At 39.8% G+C, this 21,742-nt stretch overlaps 1 protein-coding gene across 1 annotated transcript in view; it reads right to left on the bottom strand.

Annotated features, from left to right (window-relative positions):
• Positions 1 to 21,742, bottom strand: part of WWC2 (WW and C2 domain containing 2) — a 323,966-nt gene that overhangs the window by 77,783 nt on the left and 224,441 nt on the right. The window contains exons 8-14 of the mRNA XM_006834501.1: positions 21,167 to 21,240; positions 16,775 to 17,017; positions 9,072 to 9,161; positions 7,329 to 7,942; positions 1,472 to 1,601; positions 833 to 913; positions 640 to 726 (exon numbers count right to left, since the gene is read on the bottom strand). Coding sequence (XP_006834564.1) covers positions 640 to 726; positions 833 to 913; positions 1,472 to 1,601; positions 7,329 to 7,942; positions 9,072 to 9,161; positions 16,775 to 17,017; positions 21,167 to 21,240 — 1,319 coding nt within the window. The remainder of the gene's footprint in view (positions 1 to 639; positions 727 to 832; positions 914 to 1,471; positions 1,602 to 7,328; positions 7,943 to 9,071; positions 9,162 to 16,774; positions 17,018 to 21,166; positions 21,241 to 21,742) is intronic.

Raw genomic sequence — 21,742 nt, 5'->3', positions numbered from 1 at the left:
TGGACCCTTAAGCAAGTCTCTGAAACTCTGACTCCAGAAAGTGCCATGGTAAAGGGAGGAAAATATCTCTAGGAATATGTTAGGAAACAAACAGTCCTTAAGCACAGTCCTGGGCTGTGTAGAATTATGCCATCACTTTGTTGGGATTCTTGGCTTGAGAAAGTAAAATCACTTAAATTACTGATCACAGGGAAAAGAAGGTTTGCTGATAAATACACATTTACATGTAGCACAGAAAGATGCCAGATTGGCAATGCTGCATTGATAAATAAAATGTAATGAATGACTACATTCATTGTAAAATTTCTAAGACAAAAGTAGTAACAATTAAGCAATAACAAAAAGTTGAGTCATATTTCAAGCAACCAGGCCCCCACACTGCCTAATGCAAAGTTAGTGGGTAAAAAGACTTGGTTACCCTTCTTAGCAAATTGAATAAGGACCAAAATCTAATGTGCTTTTTTCATATTTTCCTTTTCATCTTTACATTCTGTTGATTTCTATATATGTACATATATGATTAGTCCTGTTGCGTCTTTTCCATGGTTGTATTTTGATAAATTTCTTGATTACCATATAAACTTATTTTGCATGGAAATTTTTAAGTTGCTCAATTTGTTGCTCACTGGTTTTACTTACACTTTTAGTGTGTGAGGTATCAAGAAGGCCTGAAGATTTCGGAGTTGTGCTATAATCACCATGAAACTTGAATTTTTTGCATCGTATCTGTCAAAAGACAAACTGAATGAAAGAAGGAATGGCCACAGTCCACCCTCACTGTGTAAGTATTCTAGAATGTCTTCCCCCCGCCAGCCCCATGCAGACTCTTTACCTGAGTCCAATCTGCACCTGGGCAGTCTCCACAATGGTACCCTCCTCTTCACTGTATGCAATGTCTTCAACTTCACTAGGCCTAGGGGCAGGGAGGACGAAAACAGATTACTAACACAGATAGTGACTGCTATGATTAATTACTATTGACCATTTAATGATTTTGAAATAAAACCTGAACAAATATCACACCTAATACATCCCTGGTGGCAATACCACTGATAAAAACTTACTATGAGAGGTACTTTGTTCAGATTTGTCAGAGGGGTCTGCCTCTGAGCCTTCAGGGAAAAACTTCTGTTGCCTGATGGCCCTGGGCTTTATGACGGTACACCACACTTCTAGTAACTACACGTAGTCCAGGTTTTCAGAAATACACATGAGAATTGTCATGTTCCAAACAGGCACTGACTGACCACACCAACACATCCGTCAAACTCAAGACCACTGATCTCTATTTAATTTCCCTGGCTGATGGGATGGTTTGGGGAGACTGAAGTTTTTGGCCATACCATGTCTTTAATGGCTAATGCCCCGACTACTACAGGGAATGGACAAATGGTAACAATGCATTCATACTATGTTAGGTCTCGGGTGGGGCAATGAGGAGGTACAGGGCAACTGCCTGCCCAGTCCTTACTGTTTCACGAAAGCTTCATAGACCCCACTGTCTCCAGCCACAGACTCATCAGACACAGCAGCAGACACACAAGCTGTTTTCTCTCCAAGCAAATGGATTGCTCTTCTTCTTGGTAAACTTTTTTCCACATCTAAGGAGGGAGAGTAATACCACTAATTAGGATTCCTTACTAGGAAAAGTTAAGTATAAAATACATAGTTTGTACACAAGAAATACAAAATAAATACCACTTAAAAACTGACGGAAGTTACTGCCAAAACCAACAGATGGGGACAATTCAAAGCATTATGACTATGAAGATTCTTGGGACACCAGTAGTTATGGAACTGAACTTACCCAGATGATCATTTCAACCATTTTCTACTTTGTCCTGAGTTATTTTAGGGGATGGGATAAAAGACCCAAATTCTCATTGACCTTTTGCCTATCTCTTCTAAGCATTCACTGCAGTTACCATGAATTTCGAAGTCCCTGGGTGTGTGCTCAGCTGCTAACTAAAAGGCTGTAGGTTTCAGTCTACCCAGAGGTGCCTTGGTAAAAAAGACCCAATGATCCACTTCCCCAAATCAGCCAGTGATCATCTTGTGAAGCAGAGCTTTCCTCTGACGCACATGGAGCTGCCACAGGTCAGAGCTGACTCGATGACCAAGTGTGGGAAACTACCTGCCTCCCTCAAGTGTTAGAAATATTTCTATGGCAGAGAGTTTCTAGCTACTCAATAGCAAGAATGGTTTTCACCTCTTTGCTTTCCCCTTCTCTCCACAGGCCACATTTTACATCTTCTATACTACTACTTTAATAGAAATTAAAGAAGGATCTTTGACTTACAGAAATTCTGCACAAGCTAATAACATTTTAAAAAAACTATTGTGCTACCGAGTTCTTAGCACCAACTACTACTTAACTTTTATCTCTAACTCATATTCATACGCCAGCATCCTGCAGTGAGCAAGGAGCATTCATCTAAAGCTGTGTTCCATACTGTAATAAGCTGCAAGCCTGTGGAGTTCTTTCATCCTTGAGTGAGCGAGCTGGATCGGTGTTGGTATGCATTTTACCCCCCTTCTGAGTTGTGACTTTACATCTTGTTAAGATGTTTAAGTTTTAAGACTTCAGATTACAGGATTGATTGCTACATTTTCCCTTTTATTTCTGGCAGTGGGAATGCTTTCCCCTTGATGATGAAGTGCCTTCTCCCCACCCAGGCCTCTTTGTGAGGGGTGAAGGTGATGACATGATTTATTGATTACCCCCAGGAATAACCACAGCAGCCTGAAATTGACTTTGACAATGACAGAGACCGACTGTGAAAGGACTTCGTAGTTATTCCAACTTGGTGTCTGTCATCCTGCAGGGATTGGTGCTGGAGAGCAAAATGGATGTAAAAGGAACTCGGCTTTGCCTGCTTAAGACTCTAGAGCACTGAAGGACATGAACAGTGTCACTGACCAGAAGCCACCGCCTCAGTGTGAAGAGAGCAGGCATCAGGGAGTGGAAGAGAATTCAGTCTTTTCACATATGGAACAGTGTTATTGGCAAACAAGGCTATTGGGTGTATTTTCCTTTTGTGTGCCTTCTAGTGGCAGTTTTCTAAGAGACCATATTATAGTTTAACTTTCTAACATAGAAAGTTGAAACGTATCTCATGGAAGCTTCACAGACACTAGCTTCCAGTCACAGATATACTGGGCAGATTCTGAAGCAGACTCAGTGCCAACAGCTAGGCAACAATGACAAAGCAAAGAATCATGAAGGGTAGGGGGCCTTAGGCAATGCAACAGGGGTTTATCGTCTCACTGAGCCACCCTCCTCTCCCGCACCTGGCCTCACTTATTGGTTTCTCTGAATTGACTGATTGTTGAGACATGGTCACTAAAGAACACTACAAATACATGAAGTACAAAAAACAACCTGAAACACTCAATATAAATCCTTCAAGTCCAAAGCACAGAAGAATGAATGGCACCAGAAACATACCACTGTCTTCTGTCTTGCTCTTTCTTGCTTTCATTGATCTTAATGGTTTGTGATAAGAAGTGTGTTTGATGTTGTTTGGTGCCGTCGAATTGGTTCCAACTCATAATGACCCAATGCATAACAGAACAAAATACTAACCAGTCCTGTACAATTCTATTATTGTTATGCTTTGTCTCATTGCTGCTGCCACTGTGCCAATCCATCTCCTTGGAGGTCTTCCTCTTTGCTGCTGACCGACCCTCCACTTTACCAAGCATAATATCCTTCTCCAGGGATTACTCCCCCCGATATGTCTAATGGATGAGAGATTAACTCTCGCCATCCTTGCTCCTAAGGAGCATTCAGGCTGTACTTCTTCTAATATAGATTTGTTTGTCTGTCTGATAGTCCATGGTATTTTAATATTCTTTTCCAACACCAGAATTCAAACCTATCAATTCTTCTATGGTCTTCCTTACTCATTATCCAACTTTCACATGCATATGAAATAACTGAAAATACTATACTATACATTGAGTCAGATGCACTTCAGTCTTCAATTGCTATCTTTGCTCCTGAATGCTTTAAAGCGATCCTGTGCTGCAGATTTGCCTAATTCAATACATCATTTCATTTTTTGACCACTGCTTCCATGAGTGTTGATTGTGGATCCAAGTAAAATGAAGTCTTTGACAACTTCAATCTTTTCTCCATTTATAACAATGTTACTTATCAGTGCAGTTGTGGAGATTTTTGTTTTCTTTATATTGAGGTACAATCCATACTGAAGGCTATCGTCCTTGATCTTCATCAGTAAGTATTTTAAGTACTCTCCACTTTCAGCAAGCAGGGCTGTATCATCTGCATATTGCAGGTTGTTAATAAGTCTTCCTCCAATCCTGATGCTATGTTCTTCCTTCATATGCTCCAGCTTCTCAAATTATCAGTTTAGAATACAGATTGAAGAAGTTGGGTGAATGGATATAATCCTGACACACCCTTTCCTGATTCTACACCATTCGCTATCCTCTTGTTCTGTTCCAACAACTGCCTTTTGATTTGTGTACATGAAGTGTTCTGGAATACCCATTCTCAGCAATGTTATCCATAGCTTGTCATGATCTACACAGGCAAAAGCCTTTGCATAATAAAAAAAAAAAAAAAAAAAAGCACAAGTAAACTTCTTTCTGGTATTCTCTTTCAGCCAAGGTCCATGTCCTTTTCTGAATCGACTAGAGTTTGGCAGTTTTCTGTTGGTGTATTATTCCAAGCCTTTCTGAATCATTTTCAGAAAATTTTTAATTGCCTGTAATAATGATACTGTTTGCTGATTTCCAGGTACCATTAGGTCATCTCTCTTTGGAATGGGCACACCAAGTCGGTTGTCCAGGTATCTGCCTTCCAAATTTTGGCTTAGATCAGTGAGTGCCTCCAGTGCTGCATCAGTGTTGAAAGATTTCAATTTGTATTCCATCAATTTCAAGAGCCTTGCTTTTTGCCAACGCCTTCAGAGCAGCTTGGACTTCTTCCTTCAGTATCACTGGTTCTTGATCATATGCTACTTTTTGGTACAGTAACTGTGTAGTCCTACCGTCTTCTTTTGATTCTTTCTGGATCTTTCTATATTTTGCCAACAGAAATCTTCAATACTGCAAGTCAAAGTAATGTTCCAATTATTAGCTGCTGTATCTCCTCATTCTGCTCTCCCATCAGCAAATTGCTGTTGTAGCGTAGATTCTGACCCATATAGCGATCCTATGTAGGGTTTCCAAGGAGCCACTGGTGAGCCTGAACCACTGACTTTTCACAGTTCAAACGACTTTGCAGTCTGACGCATTAGCTCACAGTGCTACACCAGGACTCCTATCAGCAAATAAAGGCCCTAAAATCTTTACTCCATTTGTGTCATCAGGGTCAATGCTTATTTGAGGAGGTAGCTCTTCCCCAATCATATTTTGAATGCCTTCCAACCTGAAGGGTTCATTTCCTGGCACTGTTTCTGACAGTGTTCATTAGGTTTTCATCTTCCAGCACTGTACCTGAGAATGTTCTACTGCTATTCATAAGGCTTTCAGTGGCTAAATATTCAGAAGTAGTCTGCCACCCCTTCTTTCTAGTCTGTCTTATCTGAAGGTCCACTGAAACCTGTCTACCATGGGTGATCCTACTGGTATTTAAACTAACTGGTGGCATAGCTTCCAGCATCACAGCAACAAGCAGGTCACCACAGTATGACTAACTGATGGATGAGTGGCGGAAAAAATACAGAGTTCATACTGCTGTCATCATCATACAGTAACAATAGCAACCAGCGCTTGTCAGTCTACTCCAACACCCGGCGGCCTTGTGTGTCAGAGTAGAACTGAGCTGCGCAGGCTTTTCAGTGCCTGGAGTTTTGGAAACAGATCAACAAGCCTTTCTTCTGAGAAGCCTCTTGGTAGGCTTGAGTCTACAAACTTTTCAGTTCGCATTTGTGTGCATGTGCAATGTGTGCACATTCTAGGGACTACGAAAGCAATGATAATGAGCCTTTACTGAGAGTCCAGTGCCTGGCGCTGTGAGCTGCTGCACGTGCATTATGGCATTAATCCTCCTATTACCTTGCAGGGCAGATACTGTTAGCAGTTGCATGTGACAGATGAGGAACAAGCAGTAAAATACTGGGCAGCGTGCTCACCAAATGCAGTCAGTCACACTGGCGGCCCCGCGGTGAGTGCAAATCTGACTGGCCCAGAGGCAGAGTGCATGACCCAGCATACGACTCCTCCCTCACCGGTAGCATGAAACCCCAAATGGATTTCTGTTTGATGGCGCCTTATGTGAACTTCACCCCTGTGCTTATTTGCTTTGTGGTTGACTCTTCACATAGCACAGTACTGTAGCTTTGGCTCCCCTCCAGGAAGGGGCATCCTTCACACAGATATCCTCCTGCTCCCTACTGCTGCCCTGGGCCTTCAGTGTTGCAAACTACAGAAACGAGTTGGATTCACAGCTCTCTTCAAACATCTGCACTGGTCACTCAACTAATACTTAAGAGTTCGCAGTACCAACAGAAAATAAACATGCTTCTTCAAACAGCAATAAAATGATGCTAAAGAAGATCTTCCATGCTAAGAAGATCTTCCATGTAGAGGTACACATAGCAACCCACAGAGATCTGAAAGGGCTCCCATGTACTGACACTGATACTTCTTCACAGTTCACCGCGAGGAAGCTCAAGGACAGACCTATCACCACCCTTCAACAGCTATGATCATTTGCCAAAGATGATCTATTAAAACAATTATGTTCCCTATGTGACTGTCACTTTGAATAAAAAGGCTGTGGCATCCTTAGCCTGCAACTAATAATGTGGCCAGGAGATGGCAGAACAATACTACACATGGGAATGTGCCTTCTCTAAATTAACAGGATAGAAAAGGAAGAGTCTGGCATGAAACAAAAACTGTATTTATATAGAATTCCCTGTGCAATCTAAACATTGAACCCTGGTACTAATTAGCCGGTATGCTAATTGCCTTGGTTTTAATCTGTTTTAGGCCAACTTTAAAAGAAAGCCCTCTTCCTCACCTTGGTATTTCAGAACAAGACTATTTGGAAGCATGAGGTACGCTCACAAAATAGATTCCCAGTAAGCTGCCACACACAGAGGGCTTCTGGGTGACCAGACAGGTACTTAGTGGTTAAATCTATTAACCAAGAAAAGTGCCTATTTTTCATAAAGGAAACTGTCTAGGTGTATCAATAAAACCCCCTTTTTTAAATGAGGCCAAAAGGAATAAACATTAGAAAGGAAGGATCATACCTTTTGTTTTGTTTTGTGTATGGTAAAAGCAACCCTCTAGTTGTCCTCCTTCAAATAATTAAGAGCGAATACAGCAAAGTAAAGGTCTCCACTTACCTGTAGTTCCTTCATATAACGGCTCCCTAGAACATTCATTAAGGTCCTTCTCCTCTAAAAACGACCTTGATGCTATTCCTGAATCAGAATCCAGCAAGATCTGATTTTCACCAAGGCCAATGTCTGCAAAATGGCTACTCAATTCACAGTCTTCAAAGTCAGCAGTGAACTGGAGAGGGGTGTCAGGAGACGGCACGGAAAATGCGCCTTCGAGAACCAGGGGCGAGCCAGGAGGAGATAAGGAGGAAAGGGACGATCTGGAGGAGAGGGATGTCACAGACTTGGGGACCTCAGTCAGTGGGGGTGTATGGCCGGTGGCTGGGGCTGCCGCACCACAGGGGTCACTCTGGCCAGGCTGGCTGGGAGACTTGACCACTTCGTTTTCGTGGATGGTGGTGATGGGTCCGGAAGGAATGTAGCCACCTTTCTCTTGCAGAAGGAAGTCCAGTTTATACTGATAATCCATGTCTATGTGATCACCCTGGCTGTAATAGAGCTCACTGGAGCTGAGGGAGTTAAGTGACCCTCTGCTAGAGGTGTTCAGAGATCCCCGACTGGATGCCAGGGAGCCCAGGCTGCTCCCAGAAGACACGGACAGAGTGCTGGCAGAGAGGCTGAGAAAACAAGATATAGACGCTGTCAAACTGTAACCGTGTAGAAAACCCAATCCAGTCACAATCCCTCCTGGTGTCTTCATGGCTCCAGAGGGAATCCAGTGATACCAAAGAATATATGCAATGGCCAGGGAAAACTTGCTACTATACCACTGTTAGTAGAAATTACCTTTTTTCCTTTTGCAAAGTTTATATATATATATATATATTTACCTGTTGGTAAATATACTTCCATAGTTTCCCACAAGCAATTTTGCACCATTAAAAGGAAAGACAATCATTAAATTCTAAGTGTTAATGCAATTACTTGAAAGTATACTTTTTTTTAAAAAGGGGGTAAAAAAGGCAAGCTATCAAAGACAGAGGTTATACAAAAGGCCCTTCTGCCCATTCAACTCTTTCCTCTTTAGTGCAGTAGCTCTATACAATAAGCACTGAACTGTGAACTACAAGGTCAACAGTTTGAACCCCCCAGAGGATCTGAGGGAGAAAAATGAGGCTTTATGCTCCCGTAAAGATTTAAAGCCTTAGAAACTTTATACAGGGTTGCTACCAGGCAGAACTCACTCGATAGCACTTATCAACAAGAACATGGAAGGAGTGGGCATTTTCCTAAGTCATGTAAGAAAATCTTATACATAATTATTTAAAGTTAAATCTCTGTCACTATCTCTTTTTAGAAGGATTGATACGCAATGTTGTCGTCAAGAGCTGTCAAGTCGGTTCCGACCCATAACAACCCTGTATAGGGCTTCCAAGGAGCAGCTGGTGAGCTTGAACCATCGACCTTGAAGTTCAATTGGGTTTGCAGTCTGGTGCATTAACCCACAGCACCACACCAGGACTCTGATATATGTCATTAACTGGTAACTAGAATATACCTTACTCCATCCACCTGCGATATATTTTCAAACATATTCTACATATGACCATGGGTTGGTTCATGAAAAAAAAAAAAAAAAAAATCTATGTAGTTTTAGGTCTGGTCACCCATATTTTCGTTGTGCTAGTGACTACGGCAGTCACTTGCAAATAATTTTTAAAAACAGAAAAGTAATCAAAGATAAACTAAAACATGCTTGAATACAGTCCAAAAAAACTTTATCCCTCAAGAAACTAAGAGGCTTACCTTTTCAGTTGTGAATGAAAATAAGTAGTTAACTTAGTAGTTTCTTCAAGTTTCTGTAGCAGCTCTTTTCTTCTTTCTTCCAATTTTAATCTACAAAAAAAAAATATGAACTTATTTTCAAATGATTATGATACAGAATGAAAACTGAAGAAAATTATTAAGACAAGAAAGAGTCTTATACAAACACAGGAGATGGGGAACTCTGAAGGAACTCTGACAGAGAGCGAATGGAACAAGAAGTGATGTGGGATGAAACACACACAGCCTAATGAAGGAAGAGCTCTATACAGCAAATCTGCAGTGGTTCTGGGAACTCTTAAGTTTTCTTAGTTGGGTTGAAAAAAAAAGCCTCATACTCTTGAGTTAGGAAAGGTTAATAATGATGAGGAAAATGAGAAAAGACTAACAAAGGCAAGAGAATCCTACATATCTGTGACATGGTTTCACATTACTAAAACATTTGATAGCAATAAAAATTATAAAAGGTCATCCGAAGTACTGAGTTTAATATGGATTGTCTCATAATAATATTTAGTGATGAAAATTCCGTTCCTAATTTGATCAGAATTTTAGCAATTAAGAAACAAATTAGTCCATATTGTCATTGTGAGCTAATTTGGGCTTAAATGTTTAAGAGGAAAAAAAAAAAACCAGACATAAAATTAATTTCCATTCATATCTACAGCACATCTCATCACTTGCATCTGATTATCATTAAATTTCAACCTAACTCAACAATACAAGTATTTTGTGAGTTTTAAATTAGGGCATCAGGGGACTTGTGCATTTGAATAAGAAGTTGTCTTTAAATACCCATAGGTTTCTACAACTAAGAGTTGCAGGATGACAGCCCAGGTCATCCGCAGGCCTTTCCGTGTCAATGAATTGGGCAAGAGCTCAAGGGAATCCCACCACCTGCAGACTGAGATTCAGAAAAACACTCATTTCTAGGCTTACACTTACTGCTTTCTAGACCTGTATCCTTAAGTGAATCTTTTACAAAAGGCCTCAACTCTCTCATCTGTAAAGTGGTGATTATAATCTTAATATGGTATGGCACTGTGGGTTAATATGCTGGACTGCAAGGTTGTTTTGAATCACAAGGTCAGCGGTTCAAGCTCACCAGCTGCTCCTAGGAAACCCTACACAGGGTCTCTATGAGTTGGAAACGACTTGACGGCACTTCACAACCACATCGTCTCCCTGAAGGAGCCTTGGTGACTCAGTGGTTAAGCACCCAGCAAGTAACCAAAAGGTCAGTCAGTGGCTGGAAGCTGCTCAATGGGACGAAGCTGTGGCAATCTGTTCCTTATAAAGATGGCAGTCTTGGAAACCCCACGGAGCAGTTCTACTCTATCCTGTAGATTGTTTTGAGTCAGAATCGACTTGATAGCAACCGGTTTGGTGTCTACCTGGGTGGTGCAAACGTTTACATGCTCAGCTACTAACTGAGTGAATGGCAACCTGAACCCACCCAGAGACCCCACAGAAGAAAGGCTTTAGCAAGTCTGCTTCAGGAAAATCACAGCCTTGGAAATCCTGTGGCGTACAGCACCACTCTATAACTTGGATTTGAAATCAACTCAAGGGCACCAAGGATTTTTTGTTTTGTTTTTGGTGTTTACTTGATATAGTTAGTAACGGGATCAAATGGAGTGAAACTGCTCTGGTGACAGTAAAAACAATTGTTCCAAGACTCAGCACACACGGTAAAGTGGTGATATAAAACTTAGTCACATTGCTTAAAAGGAAAAAAAAAAACCTCCCCAATTTGCTACTTCTTTGAACTGTTATATACATCTTAGGCAGTAAAGAAAATAAAATGCACATATTTATAGTTATCTATCCTTTAAGTGTCCACAAACAATTTTACTACATTTGAAAGGAAATTAATTTTAGCCATTTTTTTTTTTAATACAAGCAATTCTTGAATTAAGAATAGTTTCCATTCCAAGTCTGTCCTAAGTGGAATTTGTCCATTATGTCGAGCAGTCCAGAACAGTTTATATCTATTGTCAGTTAAATGTTTGCATTGTATATAGTGTGGAGTCCTATTGTGGTTGTGGTACTGTAGGATAAGCTCTTGACTGCTAACCACAAGGTCAGTGGTTCAAGCCCACCAGCCATTCCCTGTAAACTCTATACAGGGTAGCTATGAGTCACAAAAGGACTCAGCAGCACTTAATTACAAAAATAACAGTATATAGTGTATCTTTCTATCTACAAAAAACATTAAAGAAACACTTCCAGATCAAAGCATCTTTAACACAATACTATAATGATAATAATAATGTTTTCATAAACATGGTAAAGTCTAAGGGGCTTTTTTTGTTTTGTTTTTCAAGTTCGTGGAAAAATGGAATTGAAAAATAATGGAATTTTTCCACAAACATTTTGAAGACCCCTCATCGCACCTATTTGTTATTATGAACCAATGTATGCACTTTGAATTTTTATTGTAAAAGAACTTACAGGAGGTGGTTCATAACAACAGGTTGCATAGAAGTCAGACATTCGTAACCCAGGTACTGTCTGCACTTCAAACAGCAACAAATTGGTAATTCATAGCTTTCAAAGGTGTATTTTTAAAAGGAGTGCAGTCCTTATTTTTAAATCCCTCACATACAAACTAAAAATTAACATTGAAAAGGAGTCATACAAAGTCAATTAACTGAATTAGAAAGTACATAAAGATCTGGAGAAAACCCAAGTCTACTAAAATCCTTGTTTTCTGAAATAGGAGAAATGTTTAAAAATTTTTAGAACCAAATATCGTACACATTTTCCCCAATATTCCAGGGAGGATTCAATTTGGCACTAGAATTTAATCCTGCAGCTTTAGCTTTGCATTAAAATTTCAAATACAATAATGTTCTATTCCCCATCAGAGAGGGCTCCCTCCTCCAGGCATTTGTTCACCGGCTGCTCTCCCATGCCTCTTTTATGGTTACTTTGAACTACTGATGATGCTTTTTGGGTCCTTGTTCACTGTTCCCCAGGTAGATCCTAAGCCTAGAAAGCAGACATCGGCTCTTTCTCCCTCTTTTACCTAAGGCTGACTCAAGGGCAGGGTGTCCCTACCCAAAACCTCCCTGCGTTACCTGGCATCTTAGATAACACGTCCACAGGGAGAAGGATAATGAGGGCCCAGGGAGAGTCACAGACACCCTTCTCATGCAGCACCAGCCACTCAATGTTGTAAGTTTAATGCCTGACTCCTGTCTCAGGTATAATCACCAAAACCTCCCAGAGTAGGCGCTGGCATCTTACTCGGATTTCAGGTGTCTTCAGAGGAAACAGAGGCCCCATCTTCCTCTGGATCACGCACTGTTAGAATAATTCACTCAGACGTCAGCCCCTTCAAGAAAGTTCATCCCTGTCTTCTGTCCCCTTCTACCATGTGCTTTTAGTCTTCCTGGTGATGAAGGGACTTTTCCATCTTGCCTCTAAGAGATACCACTTCACCCTACAGCCTCCTCTCTCCCATACAAACCTTTCAACTACTTTTGCTTTACATTACAATTTCAAATACCTTTTGACCTTTATGCTCGTTCCCCTACTTTGACCCTTGGTGCTCTTGAGGGAGGCCATAAATCTGACCTGATTCAGACCACCTGTTTCCACCTAGGGACAATTCCATGTAGTCTATACAAGTAAGGCTACCACTTGTCTATTATTTTATCATCCTGTGGTGGCCTGTTTATTGCTCTCATGGTGGTTTTCCACTAAAAATATAAATGGCACTCATAATCCCACCCAGTTATTTAAAAACTTTTTTTCTGTAAACATTTTTTTTTAAAAGAATCCAAATAATAATTGTTGTTAGTTACTGTGAAGTCAATTCAAACTGGTCGAGACCCCTTCCATGTGTGTGGAGTAAAACTACTTCATAGGATTTGCAAGGCTGTGACCTTTCAGAAGCAGACCACCAGCCCTGTCTTCCCACACACCTCTGGGTGGGTTCAAAGTGACAACCTTTTGGTTAGTAGATGAGGGTTTAACATTAGCATCACCCGGAACTCCACTCAAATCATTAAGAAACAAATTAAGACTTCTTGGAAATTACAAGGCAAAATTCCTAAAACTTGTAAGGAAATTAGGAATTATATTAACGTTGCATCAACTACAGTTTAAGCAATTTCAATAACTGCATGGGTGTAATCTGAAAGATGTATGAAATGTCCTATACTATGTGACTTTTTCATTTGAGAGCAGGTTCTCTTTTGATAGATTAATCCTTGAAAATGAGCAGCTATCTTTGCCTGATGCATTGTACTGCCACTAGGTGGCGAGCTCAGTCATTGTTGAGGGCCCAGTTAATGACATTACAGTACAGAACAGTACTGGCAGGGCACAACACATGATGACTGAAAATTCATGGGAGTTTAGTTCCTTCAGAGACCCAAATTCAGTAGTGATTTAGAATCTTGACAACCTTCAAATAATGAGAAATCCACAATATAAATGGAAAACAGAGAAACATTTTTGGGAGTTCAGCAAGTGTAGGTACCAAGTTGTATAGGTGCCAAGAAGAAATTGAAGGATTTAGTGTTGGTGGAATACAATTTGTTCTATGATGAAACTTTTTACACTAAGAATCTTATTTCTAGAATTATTCTGTGGCCAGAACTTCCTTATCACGGAGGAATACACTGCTGGCTGAGGTACTCTCCTGCCTTCTAAGATACCCTGTTTCAGATTAATGTGCTGGACTACAAAGTCAGTTTGAGCCACAAAGTTAATGGTACAAGCTCACCAACTCTTCTTGGAAACCCGTATACAGGGTCACTATGGGTGGGAACAGACTCAATGGCACTTAACAACAACATGAAAAAATAATAAAGAGTAAAGAATAAGAAAAGGGGACCAAAGTATGGGGGAATAAAGTAAAACCATTAGCAAAAAAAGCAGTTAACAACAAAATCCAAAGTCATACTATGTTCTGTCGACTTGGAAAATAAACTCGCTTTGGTAATTGGTCGTTTGGACATGAGACTACTGAGTCATTCTGAACCTCCAAGGACAGCAGTGAGAAAACTTTGTTGAATAGTAAGAAAGCATAAATCCCTCAACTTTTCACTGCAACATAGTTATAGGGATTTGACATTGGCAAGGGACACTGGAAAGGAAATTTGTATTCATATTTTTGGAGAGCTAGACAATTTGACTCTTCTAAGTGAATCAGAAAGTTAACATAAAACAAATATAAAACATGTACATTTTCTTTCTGCTAACATCTAATACTGGCAGGGCCATAAGTTAGAGAACTATGCACACTGATTACTCTCCATGACATTAAATATCTAATTATGTATTTATACCTCCCCTTCCTGATGAGTTCAAACCTATTTTTCCACTAGAATTTTGATAGTTACTATGATTGTGCAAACAAAACCCTAAGCAGTTAGGGGCAAACTACACGTGTATGTTACTTGATTAGCCTTTTTTGGTTTTTAAGCTCTAGTCTTATGACAGGAGTCTTTGTGCTGCACTGCAGGTTAACGCGCTAAGAGCTGGATTGAAGGTCGGTTTGAACTGCAAGGTCAGTGGTTCAAGCTCACTGGCCACTAAGAAACCCTATACAGGATCTCTATAGGTCGGAAACAACTCAATGGCACTTAACAACAACAACAACAAAAGTCCTAAAGACAAGCAATACACCATGTGAAAAACGGATTAAAACAAACAAATAAACACATTTTTTTCTCTCATTCATAGAACAAATCTAAAGGCCCTTTACAGGTCCTTCTCAGATCCACATGTTACAAAGTCCAGCAGCTGAGATGAACATTAAATAGGTGTGATAATATAGCATTTATAATGTGCTAGTGGTTACGAATCAGGCTGTGAACCGCAAGGTCAGCTGTTCAAAACCACCAGCTGTTCTGCGAGAGAAAGATGATGTTTTCACTCCTGTAAAGATTTACAGCCTCAGAATCCCTGTACAGGGTCGCTATGAGTCAGAACCGACTCCACGGCACATAACAACAACAACATAATATACAAAGACTCCTGGTGTGGAGCTGTAGGATAAGCAGTGAACTGCTAACTGCAAGGCTGGCATTTCAAACCCACCAGTTGCTTCTTGGTGATCCCATACAGGGTTGCTATGAGTCGGAACTTGACAACAACAATACATAAATAACATGGTTCACACGAAAGCTACCCACATCAACATATTTACAGATGAGTATCAAACTTGACTATCCTGGAAACTTTATAAATATGTCAGAACAGAAACTTTCATCAATGGCCATTGAGGACATTTGTATTTAATCCTGCCTTGCCTTCTCATTCTTACTTTGTGTTCCTGGCCAATTTTCTCACTCCTACCTTTAAGGATGACTGTTCACTCAGTGCCACTAGACAAACATGTCAGCATAAGAGTCAAGAAGAAAAGGGAGTTCAAGAGGGCAAAATAATGTAATCTGTCTTGACCTTTCCTTGGGCTATTTCTTCAAGCTTTTAAAGCTTGGCGGTTATATATGTATATGTGTGTATATATATATATATATATATATATATATATATATATATATATATATATACATACATACATACATACATTCTCTTGATTCATGTTTTAACTCACAAAAGCCAACTTCACCACCAAATGGCTAAACTCAGGGTGAATGATTCTACACATGCTCATTATCTCACTACGAACGTCAAAGTGTTTTTCATCTTCCCTGCCCCCACTTTTCAAATGTTGTGATAGTATACAGAAGCATGTCGTTGTTGTTAAGTGCCATGGAGTCGATTCCGACTCATAGCAACCCTGACGTAAACATTTATAGAGGACAGGAAACTAAAGGGTAAAAAGCCAAGAATTTGTTTTGTTTTGAAAGGCAATGATATTATGGCTGGGTGTTTTATATTTACCTCCAGGTCACTTAAAATTATGTTGATGTGAATTTCTCTTACTGTCATTCTGGGAAAGGTCTAAAGGACAGATATACTGTGGTTGTAAAGGTCTACGTGGTCTCTGGTGGAAACAGGTGCCTGCCCCGATCCATCAGAAAGGCCTGGAAAGAGTTCCTTGCGCAGGTGTCGTTGTGTGAAAGGGGCACACAGCTTCCCATGCTTAATATTCCAGCTGATCTGTTTGCAGAACTGGAATTTTTCAGATTCAACGATCAATTTACACCTTCCCACAAAAAGACCTGAAAATCGTCTAAAGCATTTCCTTCACATTTTCACCTGCGTCAGAAAAGGGTTTCACCTGACAAATACAATCCAAGTGAACATTTTCTGACCTGTAGGGCATCAAAGGGAGCAAGCTGTCTTTTCCCTGTGAAATGAAAAGCAATAAACTTTTGCATTCTTGTGAGTAATAAAACCCAGAATAAAAAGCTTCAGTTGCTCTAACAGTCTAGATAATCTTTCTTATCGGAGTGCAGTAGTTTATAGGTATTACTATCAGACTCAGTTGGTGATGTACTGCATTCCTGATTTTATGTCAATATTCCTTACTTATTTAACATCTGTCACAGGCCTTTTCACATTCGTGACAAACACAGAAGAGCGGATACTGCAGGGCATTCAGAGGGTGTATTTTACTGCTCTACGGAAAGTTCTCCTGTGCCGTTTCTCAGTCCACAAATAACAGCAGATGCATGTGAAACTTCCAAAGGGAAGAGACCAGAGAAGATGGCATCCAGGCATAGCTACGACCTGTCCCATCCCCAAGGAGAAAAACCAACCTTTCAGCCAGAGCTTGGCTGGGGACACTCCTCACTGACAGCAACTCTTCCTCTAGCCGCTGCCTTTCAGCTTCCAGACTCTCCAATTCATCTTGAGTACGTTTCTGGGGAGTAACAAACTGAAGCTCCTTCAAAAGTTCTTCCTTTTCATGAATCAGCATCAGCTTCTCCTTCTCAATATCCAGCGCCCCAGGCCAGGCCTCACTGTCTAATTTCGACAGTTCGATTTTTAAGTTGGCCATACTAAAAGAGATTAAAAGAGATGTGTGCATATTTAGAACTTCCAAGAAAGAGAAAACACAACTTGGGGCAAAATTAGGGGTTTAGCCACTGTTCTTGCTGTAACTTCCTCTGGGTCTCACTGATTTACACACTGAGTTTTCGTATGCTTCATGTTCCCCAACCTTTAACATATGCATGAGCACACCAAACCACGTGACCCACAAAAACCTGACGGTAACAGCACACATGGGCTCCAGCAGCAGAGCATTCTGGATCCCCTGGGTAGGCCAGTGGTACAACTTGAGGGCACCTTCAGGGCTTCCTTTAAAATACAGAGATCTTACGCCATGAATGTCTATCTATCTTGTTCTTTTTTTCTGCCAAAATTTTATAACATTGTTCATGGGCCATACAAAATTATTAAGTTAAAAATTTTACTGGTATAGTACCACCACTTTATACACTATGCCTGCCCCTCACTTATCAACTGCGCTGATATCCGACGTTTCACATACACGAGGGTACTAAAAAAATCTACTCTCTTGACTATGTTGTGCATTAGCGACATACCAAACAGTGCCAAACAGTAACAAATGCCGAGATACAAGGCAAGAGTAATCCTGGCTGTGATGGTGAAGGTTATGTGTCGACTCGGATGGGCCGTGATTCTCAATTTGGCAGTTACATGATGCAGTCATCCTCCATTTTCACATAATGCCAATTTTTGCGTAACAACCTGGTCTTTGGTACCACACCGTGTGGATCAGACAGGAGTGGGTGTATTACACTCAACCTGACTATCAGCTACATACAGACAGTGATGTGGCTATCCAGGGAGAGCGGGGAGCAATACACAGTGGTTAACTGAAGTGGCACCACTAGTATGACAACAAGTGCTGAGGGGCGGGGGCAGGAATGAGAGGATGAGGAAAGGCAGCAACCTAATTCTTCCTGATCCCAGATTTCATTATATCCAGGACATCACAGGAACGCTGATAGCACAGTGGTTAAGAGCTCAGCTGCTAACCAGAATGTCAGTGGTCTGGGCCCATCAGCTGCTCCATAGGAGAAAGACATAATTCTATAAAATTATAGACTTGGAAACCCTATAAGGCACTTCTCCTCTGTCCTATAAGATCACTAGAAGTCACGACAGAGTCACAATAGACTCGATGGCAATGTTTTTGGTTAGTTCTAAGACGTTTATGCAATGTTAATGTAACTCCCAATTCAATATGAATTTCTTGAGCACCTGAATCAAGTAACTTGCATCACTATGAAAACAATGATGGTTTTTTCCCACTAGGTAAAAGGCATGCAACTACTTTGACCATAAGCACAAGATGAAGGTAAACTGAATACAAATGATACTGACACAAGACTCCAAGGTGTAATAAAAAGAGTTGGATAATTACACTGGATATGTTACAGCACAAACCCGAAGAAGAAAAACACAAAGGTAAGGGGGATATATTCTTTCCCCTTTTTGATTGAAGAAATTATGAAAGGGAAGTAAAAATAAAAAGGTGATCATAAAATGCAATTAAGAATAAAGATAGTAACAGTTGCACATTCCTGTGCCTTAAGTTTTTTTTTTTATGCTTTATTTAAAAATAAAAGTGTCACCTTAAATTGGCAATGCATATATAATATACTTCTGATTTCACCAAGCATTTTCACTTATGATAGATTTAATATCAGCTATTCTTCAGCTCTAACCACAAAACCATAAACAACTGTCTCAACGTACTGGAAAATTAATCATCAAAATGCTAAATAAGCATGATATTATTAGCTTCATTAAGCACATAAAACAAAGGTTGGAAGGAGAAAACAGGTTTCAGAGAAATACAACCCACCTCTTTACTTACTAAGATTCAAGAAGTAGTTCATTTTCAACACATGCATAAACCCTTGAGATTTACTGTCTCTTCAGCATCACTAATAACTTTGAAATACAACTTCAAAATGCACTATGATAATAACACAACCAAATTGAAAAGAAACAATGTCTTAAATTGTTGTGACTGAATGAACAAATTGAACTGAGAGCAACAAAGTAATGAAGGAAACAATGGAATCTATTACTTGTGTGAGCTCACATATTAGGTAGGTCTTGAATTTTATTTTGGAAGGGTACCTCAACCTGGGGGATAGAATATGAAGAAATATTCCAAGAACACCTAGGTAGAGGAATGCAATGTGAGCTTCAGGTGGAATTATTAACTTTTAGTTATAGTTTAGTTTTAGCCACAGTAAAGCAAAAGCTTAAGCTGATCTGAGGAAAGTGGAACCAAGCCCTAAAGGGCCAGGGGCATGAAAACTGGCTCTCTGGCCATTCTCCTTCAAATTCTGGATTTGCTCACAGCAGAACCCAGGAGATCTGTCTGCTATAGGGCTGTAGTGCTTGTAACACCAGCGTCACAAACACTATCGACCCGGAAGATTTCGCATCACCGGGGAACAAAACAATAAATCTGCTCCCAATACTTACTAAGGGCCAGATAGCAGTCTGGGCACCTAGAAGACAATTTAAAAAAAGGACAACATTTCTCCCAACCTCAAGAAATTTATAATCTACCTGAGAAAACTGAGAGACATTAAAATTAGCCAAGTAAATTGCTGTTCAGAAACACTAAGTGACTTGCTCAAGTTCACATGGTTAATAATTAGTGGAAGAAACTTAGGTTTCTTTCGGTAAATCAAAGAACCAAGTAATATTATTAGTAACACACATTGCACAGAGGCAAAGATTGTATTTAGGCCAACCAAATGATTGCTTTGTTCAAGTCAGATGACCTTTAAAAACTTAGTATCTCCTGGTTAGAATAGGAGAAAAAATACAGAGCAGACCTCAGACAAATTGTAACAGCAGAGAACAGAAGACCAACTCTTTAAACCTAGCCCAGAGGCTGTCCTCTTAAATCACTTTTTAGCAAAATAGCAGAGTGGCACACAAAAGAAAGATGGTAAGATTGGTGCCTTGCTTAGAAACCATTAGTATGAAATCAAAAGGTCAAATAATTCTTTCAAAGTAAAGATGAGAAGATAAGGAGGCAGGGAAACTAGAGTACTGGAAAGGGAACAAAGACAATGTTGATATACTGTGGTAAATACAATGAATATCACCAGATAATCTGTGTGGCAACTGACAAAACAGGAACTTAACTTGTGTAAATTTTAACTAAAACTCAATAAAATATTATTAGGAGAAAATAAAAACCTTAGGACAACTATTTTAAAATTATCTTTCCCACTACCAGAATGGAAAGACTTAAAAATTTGAGTTTTGTGCTCTTTATAGTAGGAAACAGCGACACTCTGGTAGGTCCGAAGAGTGTCTAACGGTTAAGAGAAGGAACATGATAAATGCCTGTCTCCTGCAGAGTGATAATTTAATTTTCCAAATGTCTTCCTAAGTTATAAATCAATAGCATTTTTGAGCTCTTACAAATAAAAGAATGAAACCAAATGTCTCAGTATGCCCCTCTTCTTCAAAATTAGCAAGCAGCTCTATATTATGAAAACCGTTTACATCTCTCAGCAGATAAGGGCAGTGACCTCTTTCATGCCTCACCCTAGCAGAGTCACAAGAGAAGAAAATGATAGCATAGGGGTTAATTAGAGTTTGTAAAGTGAAAGAGAGAAGGAAAAATCTCTATTCCTTCTTCATAAAATAAGTAAACTGAAAGCGACACCTCAGCAACTACAAGGCCATTAGCAGTTATTCTTCACTTTAAAGCAAAGGAACACACTTAAAGATGTTTACCTTAGAACTCAACAGCTATTAAGTCAGTAACCAAGCCACTATATCATGTTTCTATCTGAGAAGGCAATCTTCTCACTTTGAATAGTAAGTATTGTATAAGCTCAAAGCCTCTGCCCCCCAGAAGACAAGGGGATCAATTCATTCCCATACAATCTCCACACCTCTTAATTCTCTCTGTACTTCAAGTTTAGGGAAAGGGAGAGAGCGAAAAGATAGAAGAAAGGGATCCACAACCCTTATTTCCTTTAAAACAACAAGAAAGACAGAAGGAAATTGTGGTAAAACTAAGCCAAGCTCACATGAGAGTGCCCAGCAGATGTCGCTATAGGAATAAAGATTAAGTCTGGCAAAGAAACCAGGGAGCCCACCACCACTGAACTAGGCAGCTCCCCGGTCATTACCTTCTCTTGGCTTCTTCATACTGTAGGCTTAGCCTGACCTTTTCAGCTAAATTTGATCTACTTCTCACTCCAATCTAGTAAAAAACAAAAGGAAAAAAAGTCAATTAACTCTACTAATGAATGAAGTAAACTGCTTTTGTTTCTAGGAAGTACAAATAATTGAAAAGCTAAAGAAGAAGGCAGAACTGAAATTGGGAACACCAGTTTAAAAAGGCACTAACTTTATAGTCTCAGTAGGAGCAATCATTCCTTTTTAATTCAAGTTTATCTGTTTTCTGAAAAACTAGGTTTTTAATACCATTTTTCCCACACATTAAATTCAACATAAAAAAATATCCAGTACATGTTTCTGGTACCTGAGAGTTTATGAAGGGTGTGCAGGTCAATAAAATTTATGAACTGGAACTAATTTCTCTTTTGCTATAAGCCAAAAATTCCATCATTTAGCTTTCAACTGCACAAAATATAAACTAAACAACTTCAAAGATTAATTTTTCAAACAGGTAAGCTCTACTGCTGATTTCTACCTGACTTTTACTTCCAAAGCACATACTTCAAAGAAGCACAAGAGAATAC

Source organism: Chrysochloris asiatica, unplaced genomic scaffold (genome assembly GCF_000296735.1).
Source record: "Chrysochloris asiatica unplaced genomic scaffold, ChrAsi1.0 scaffold00011, whole genome shotgun sequence".
NCBI classification, from domain to species: Eukaryota; Metazoa; Chordata; class Mammalia; order Afrosoricida; family Chrysochloridae; genus Chrysochloris; species Chrysochloris asiatica.
Note: the sequence above shows the minus strand (reverse complement) of the source record. Positions and strands in the feature narration are given on the sequence as shown.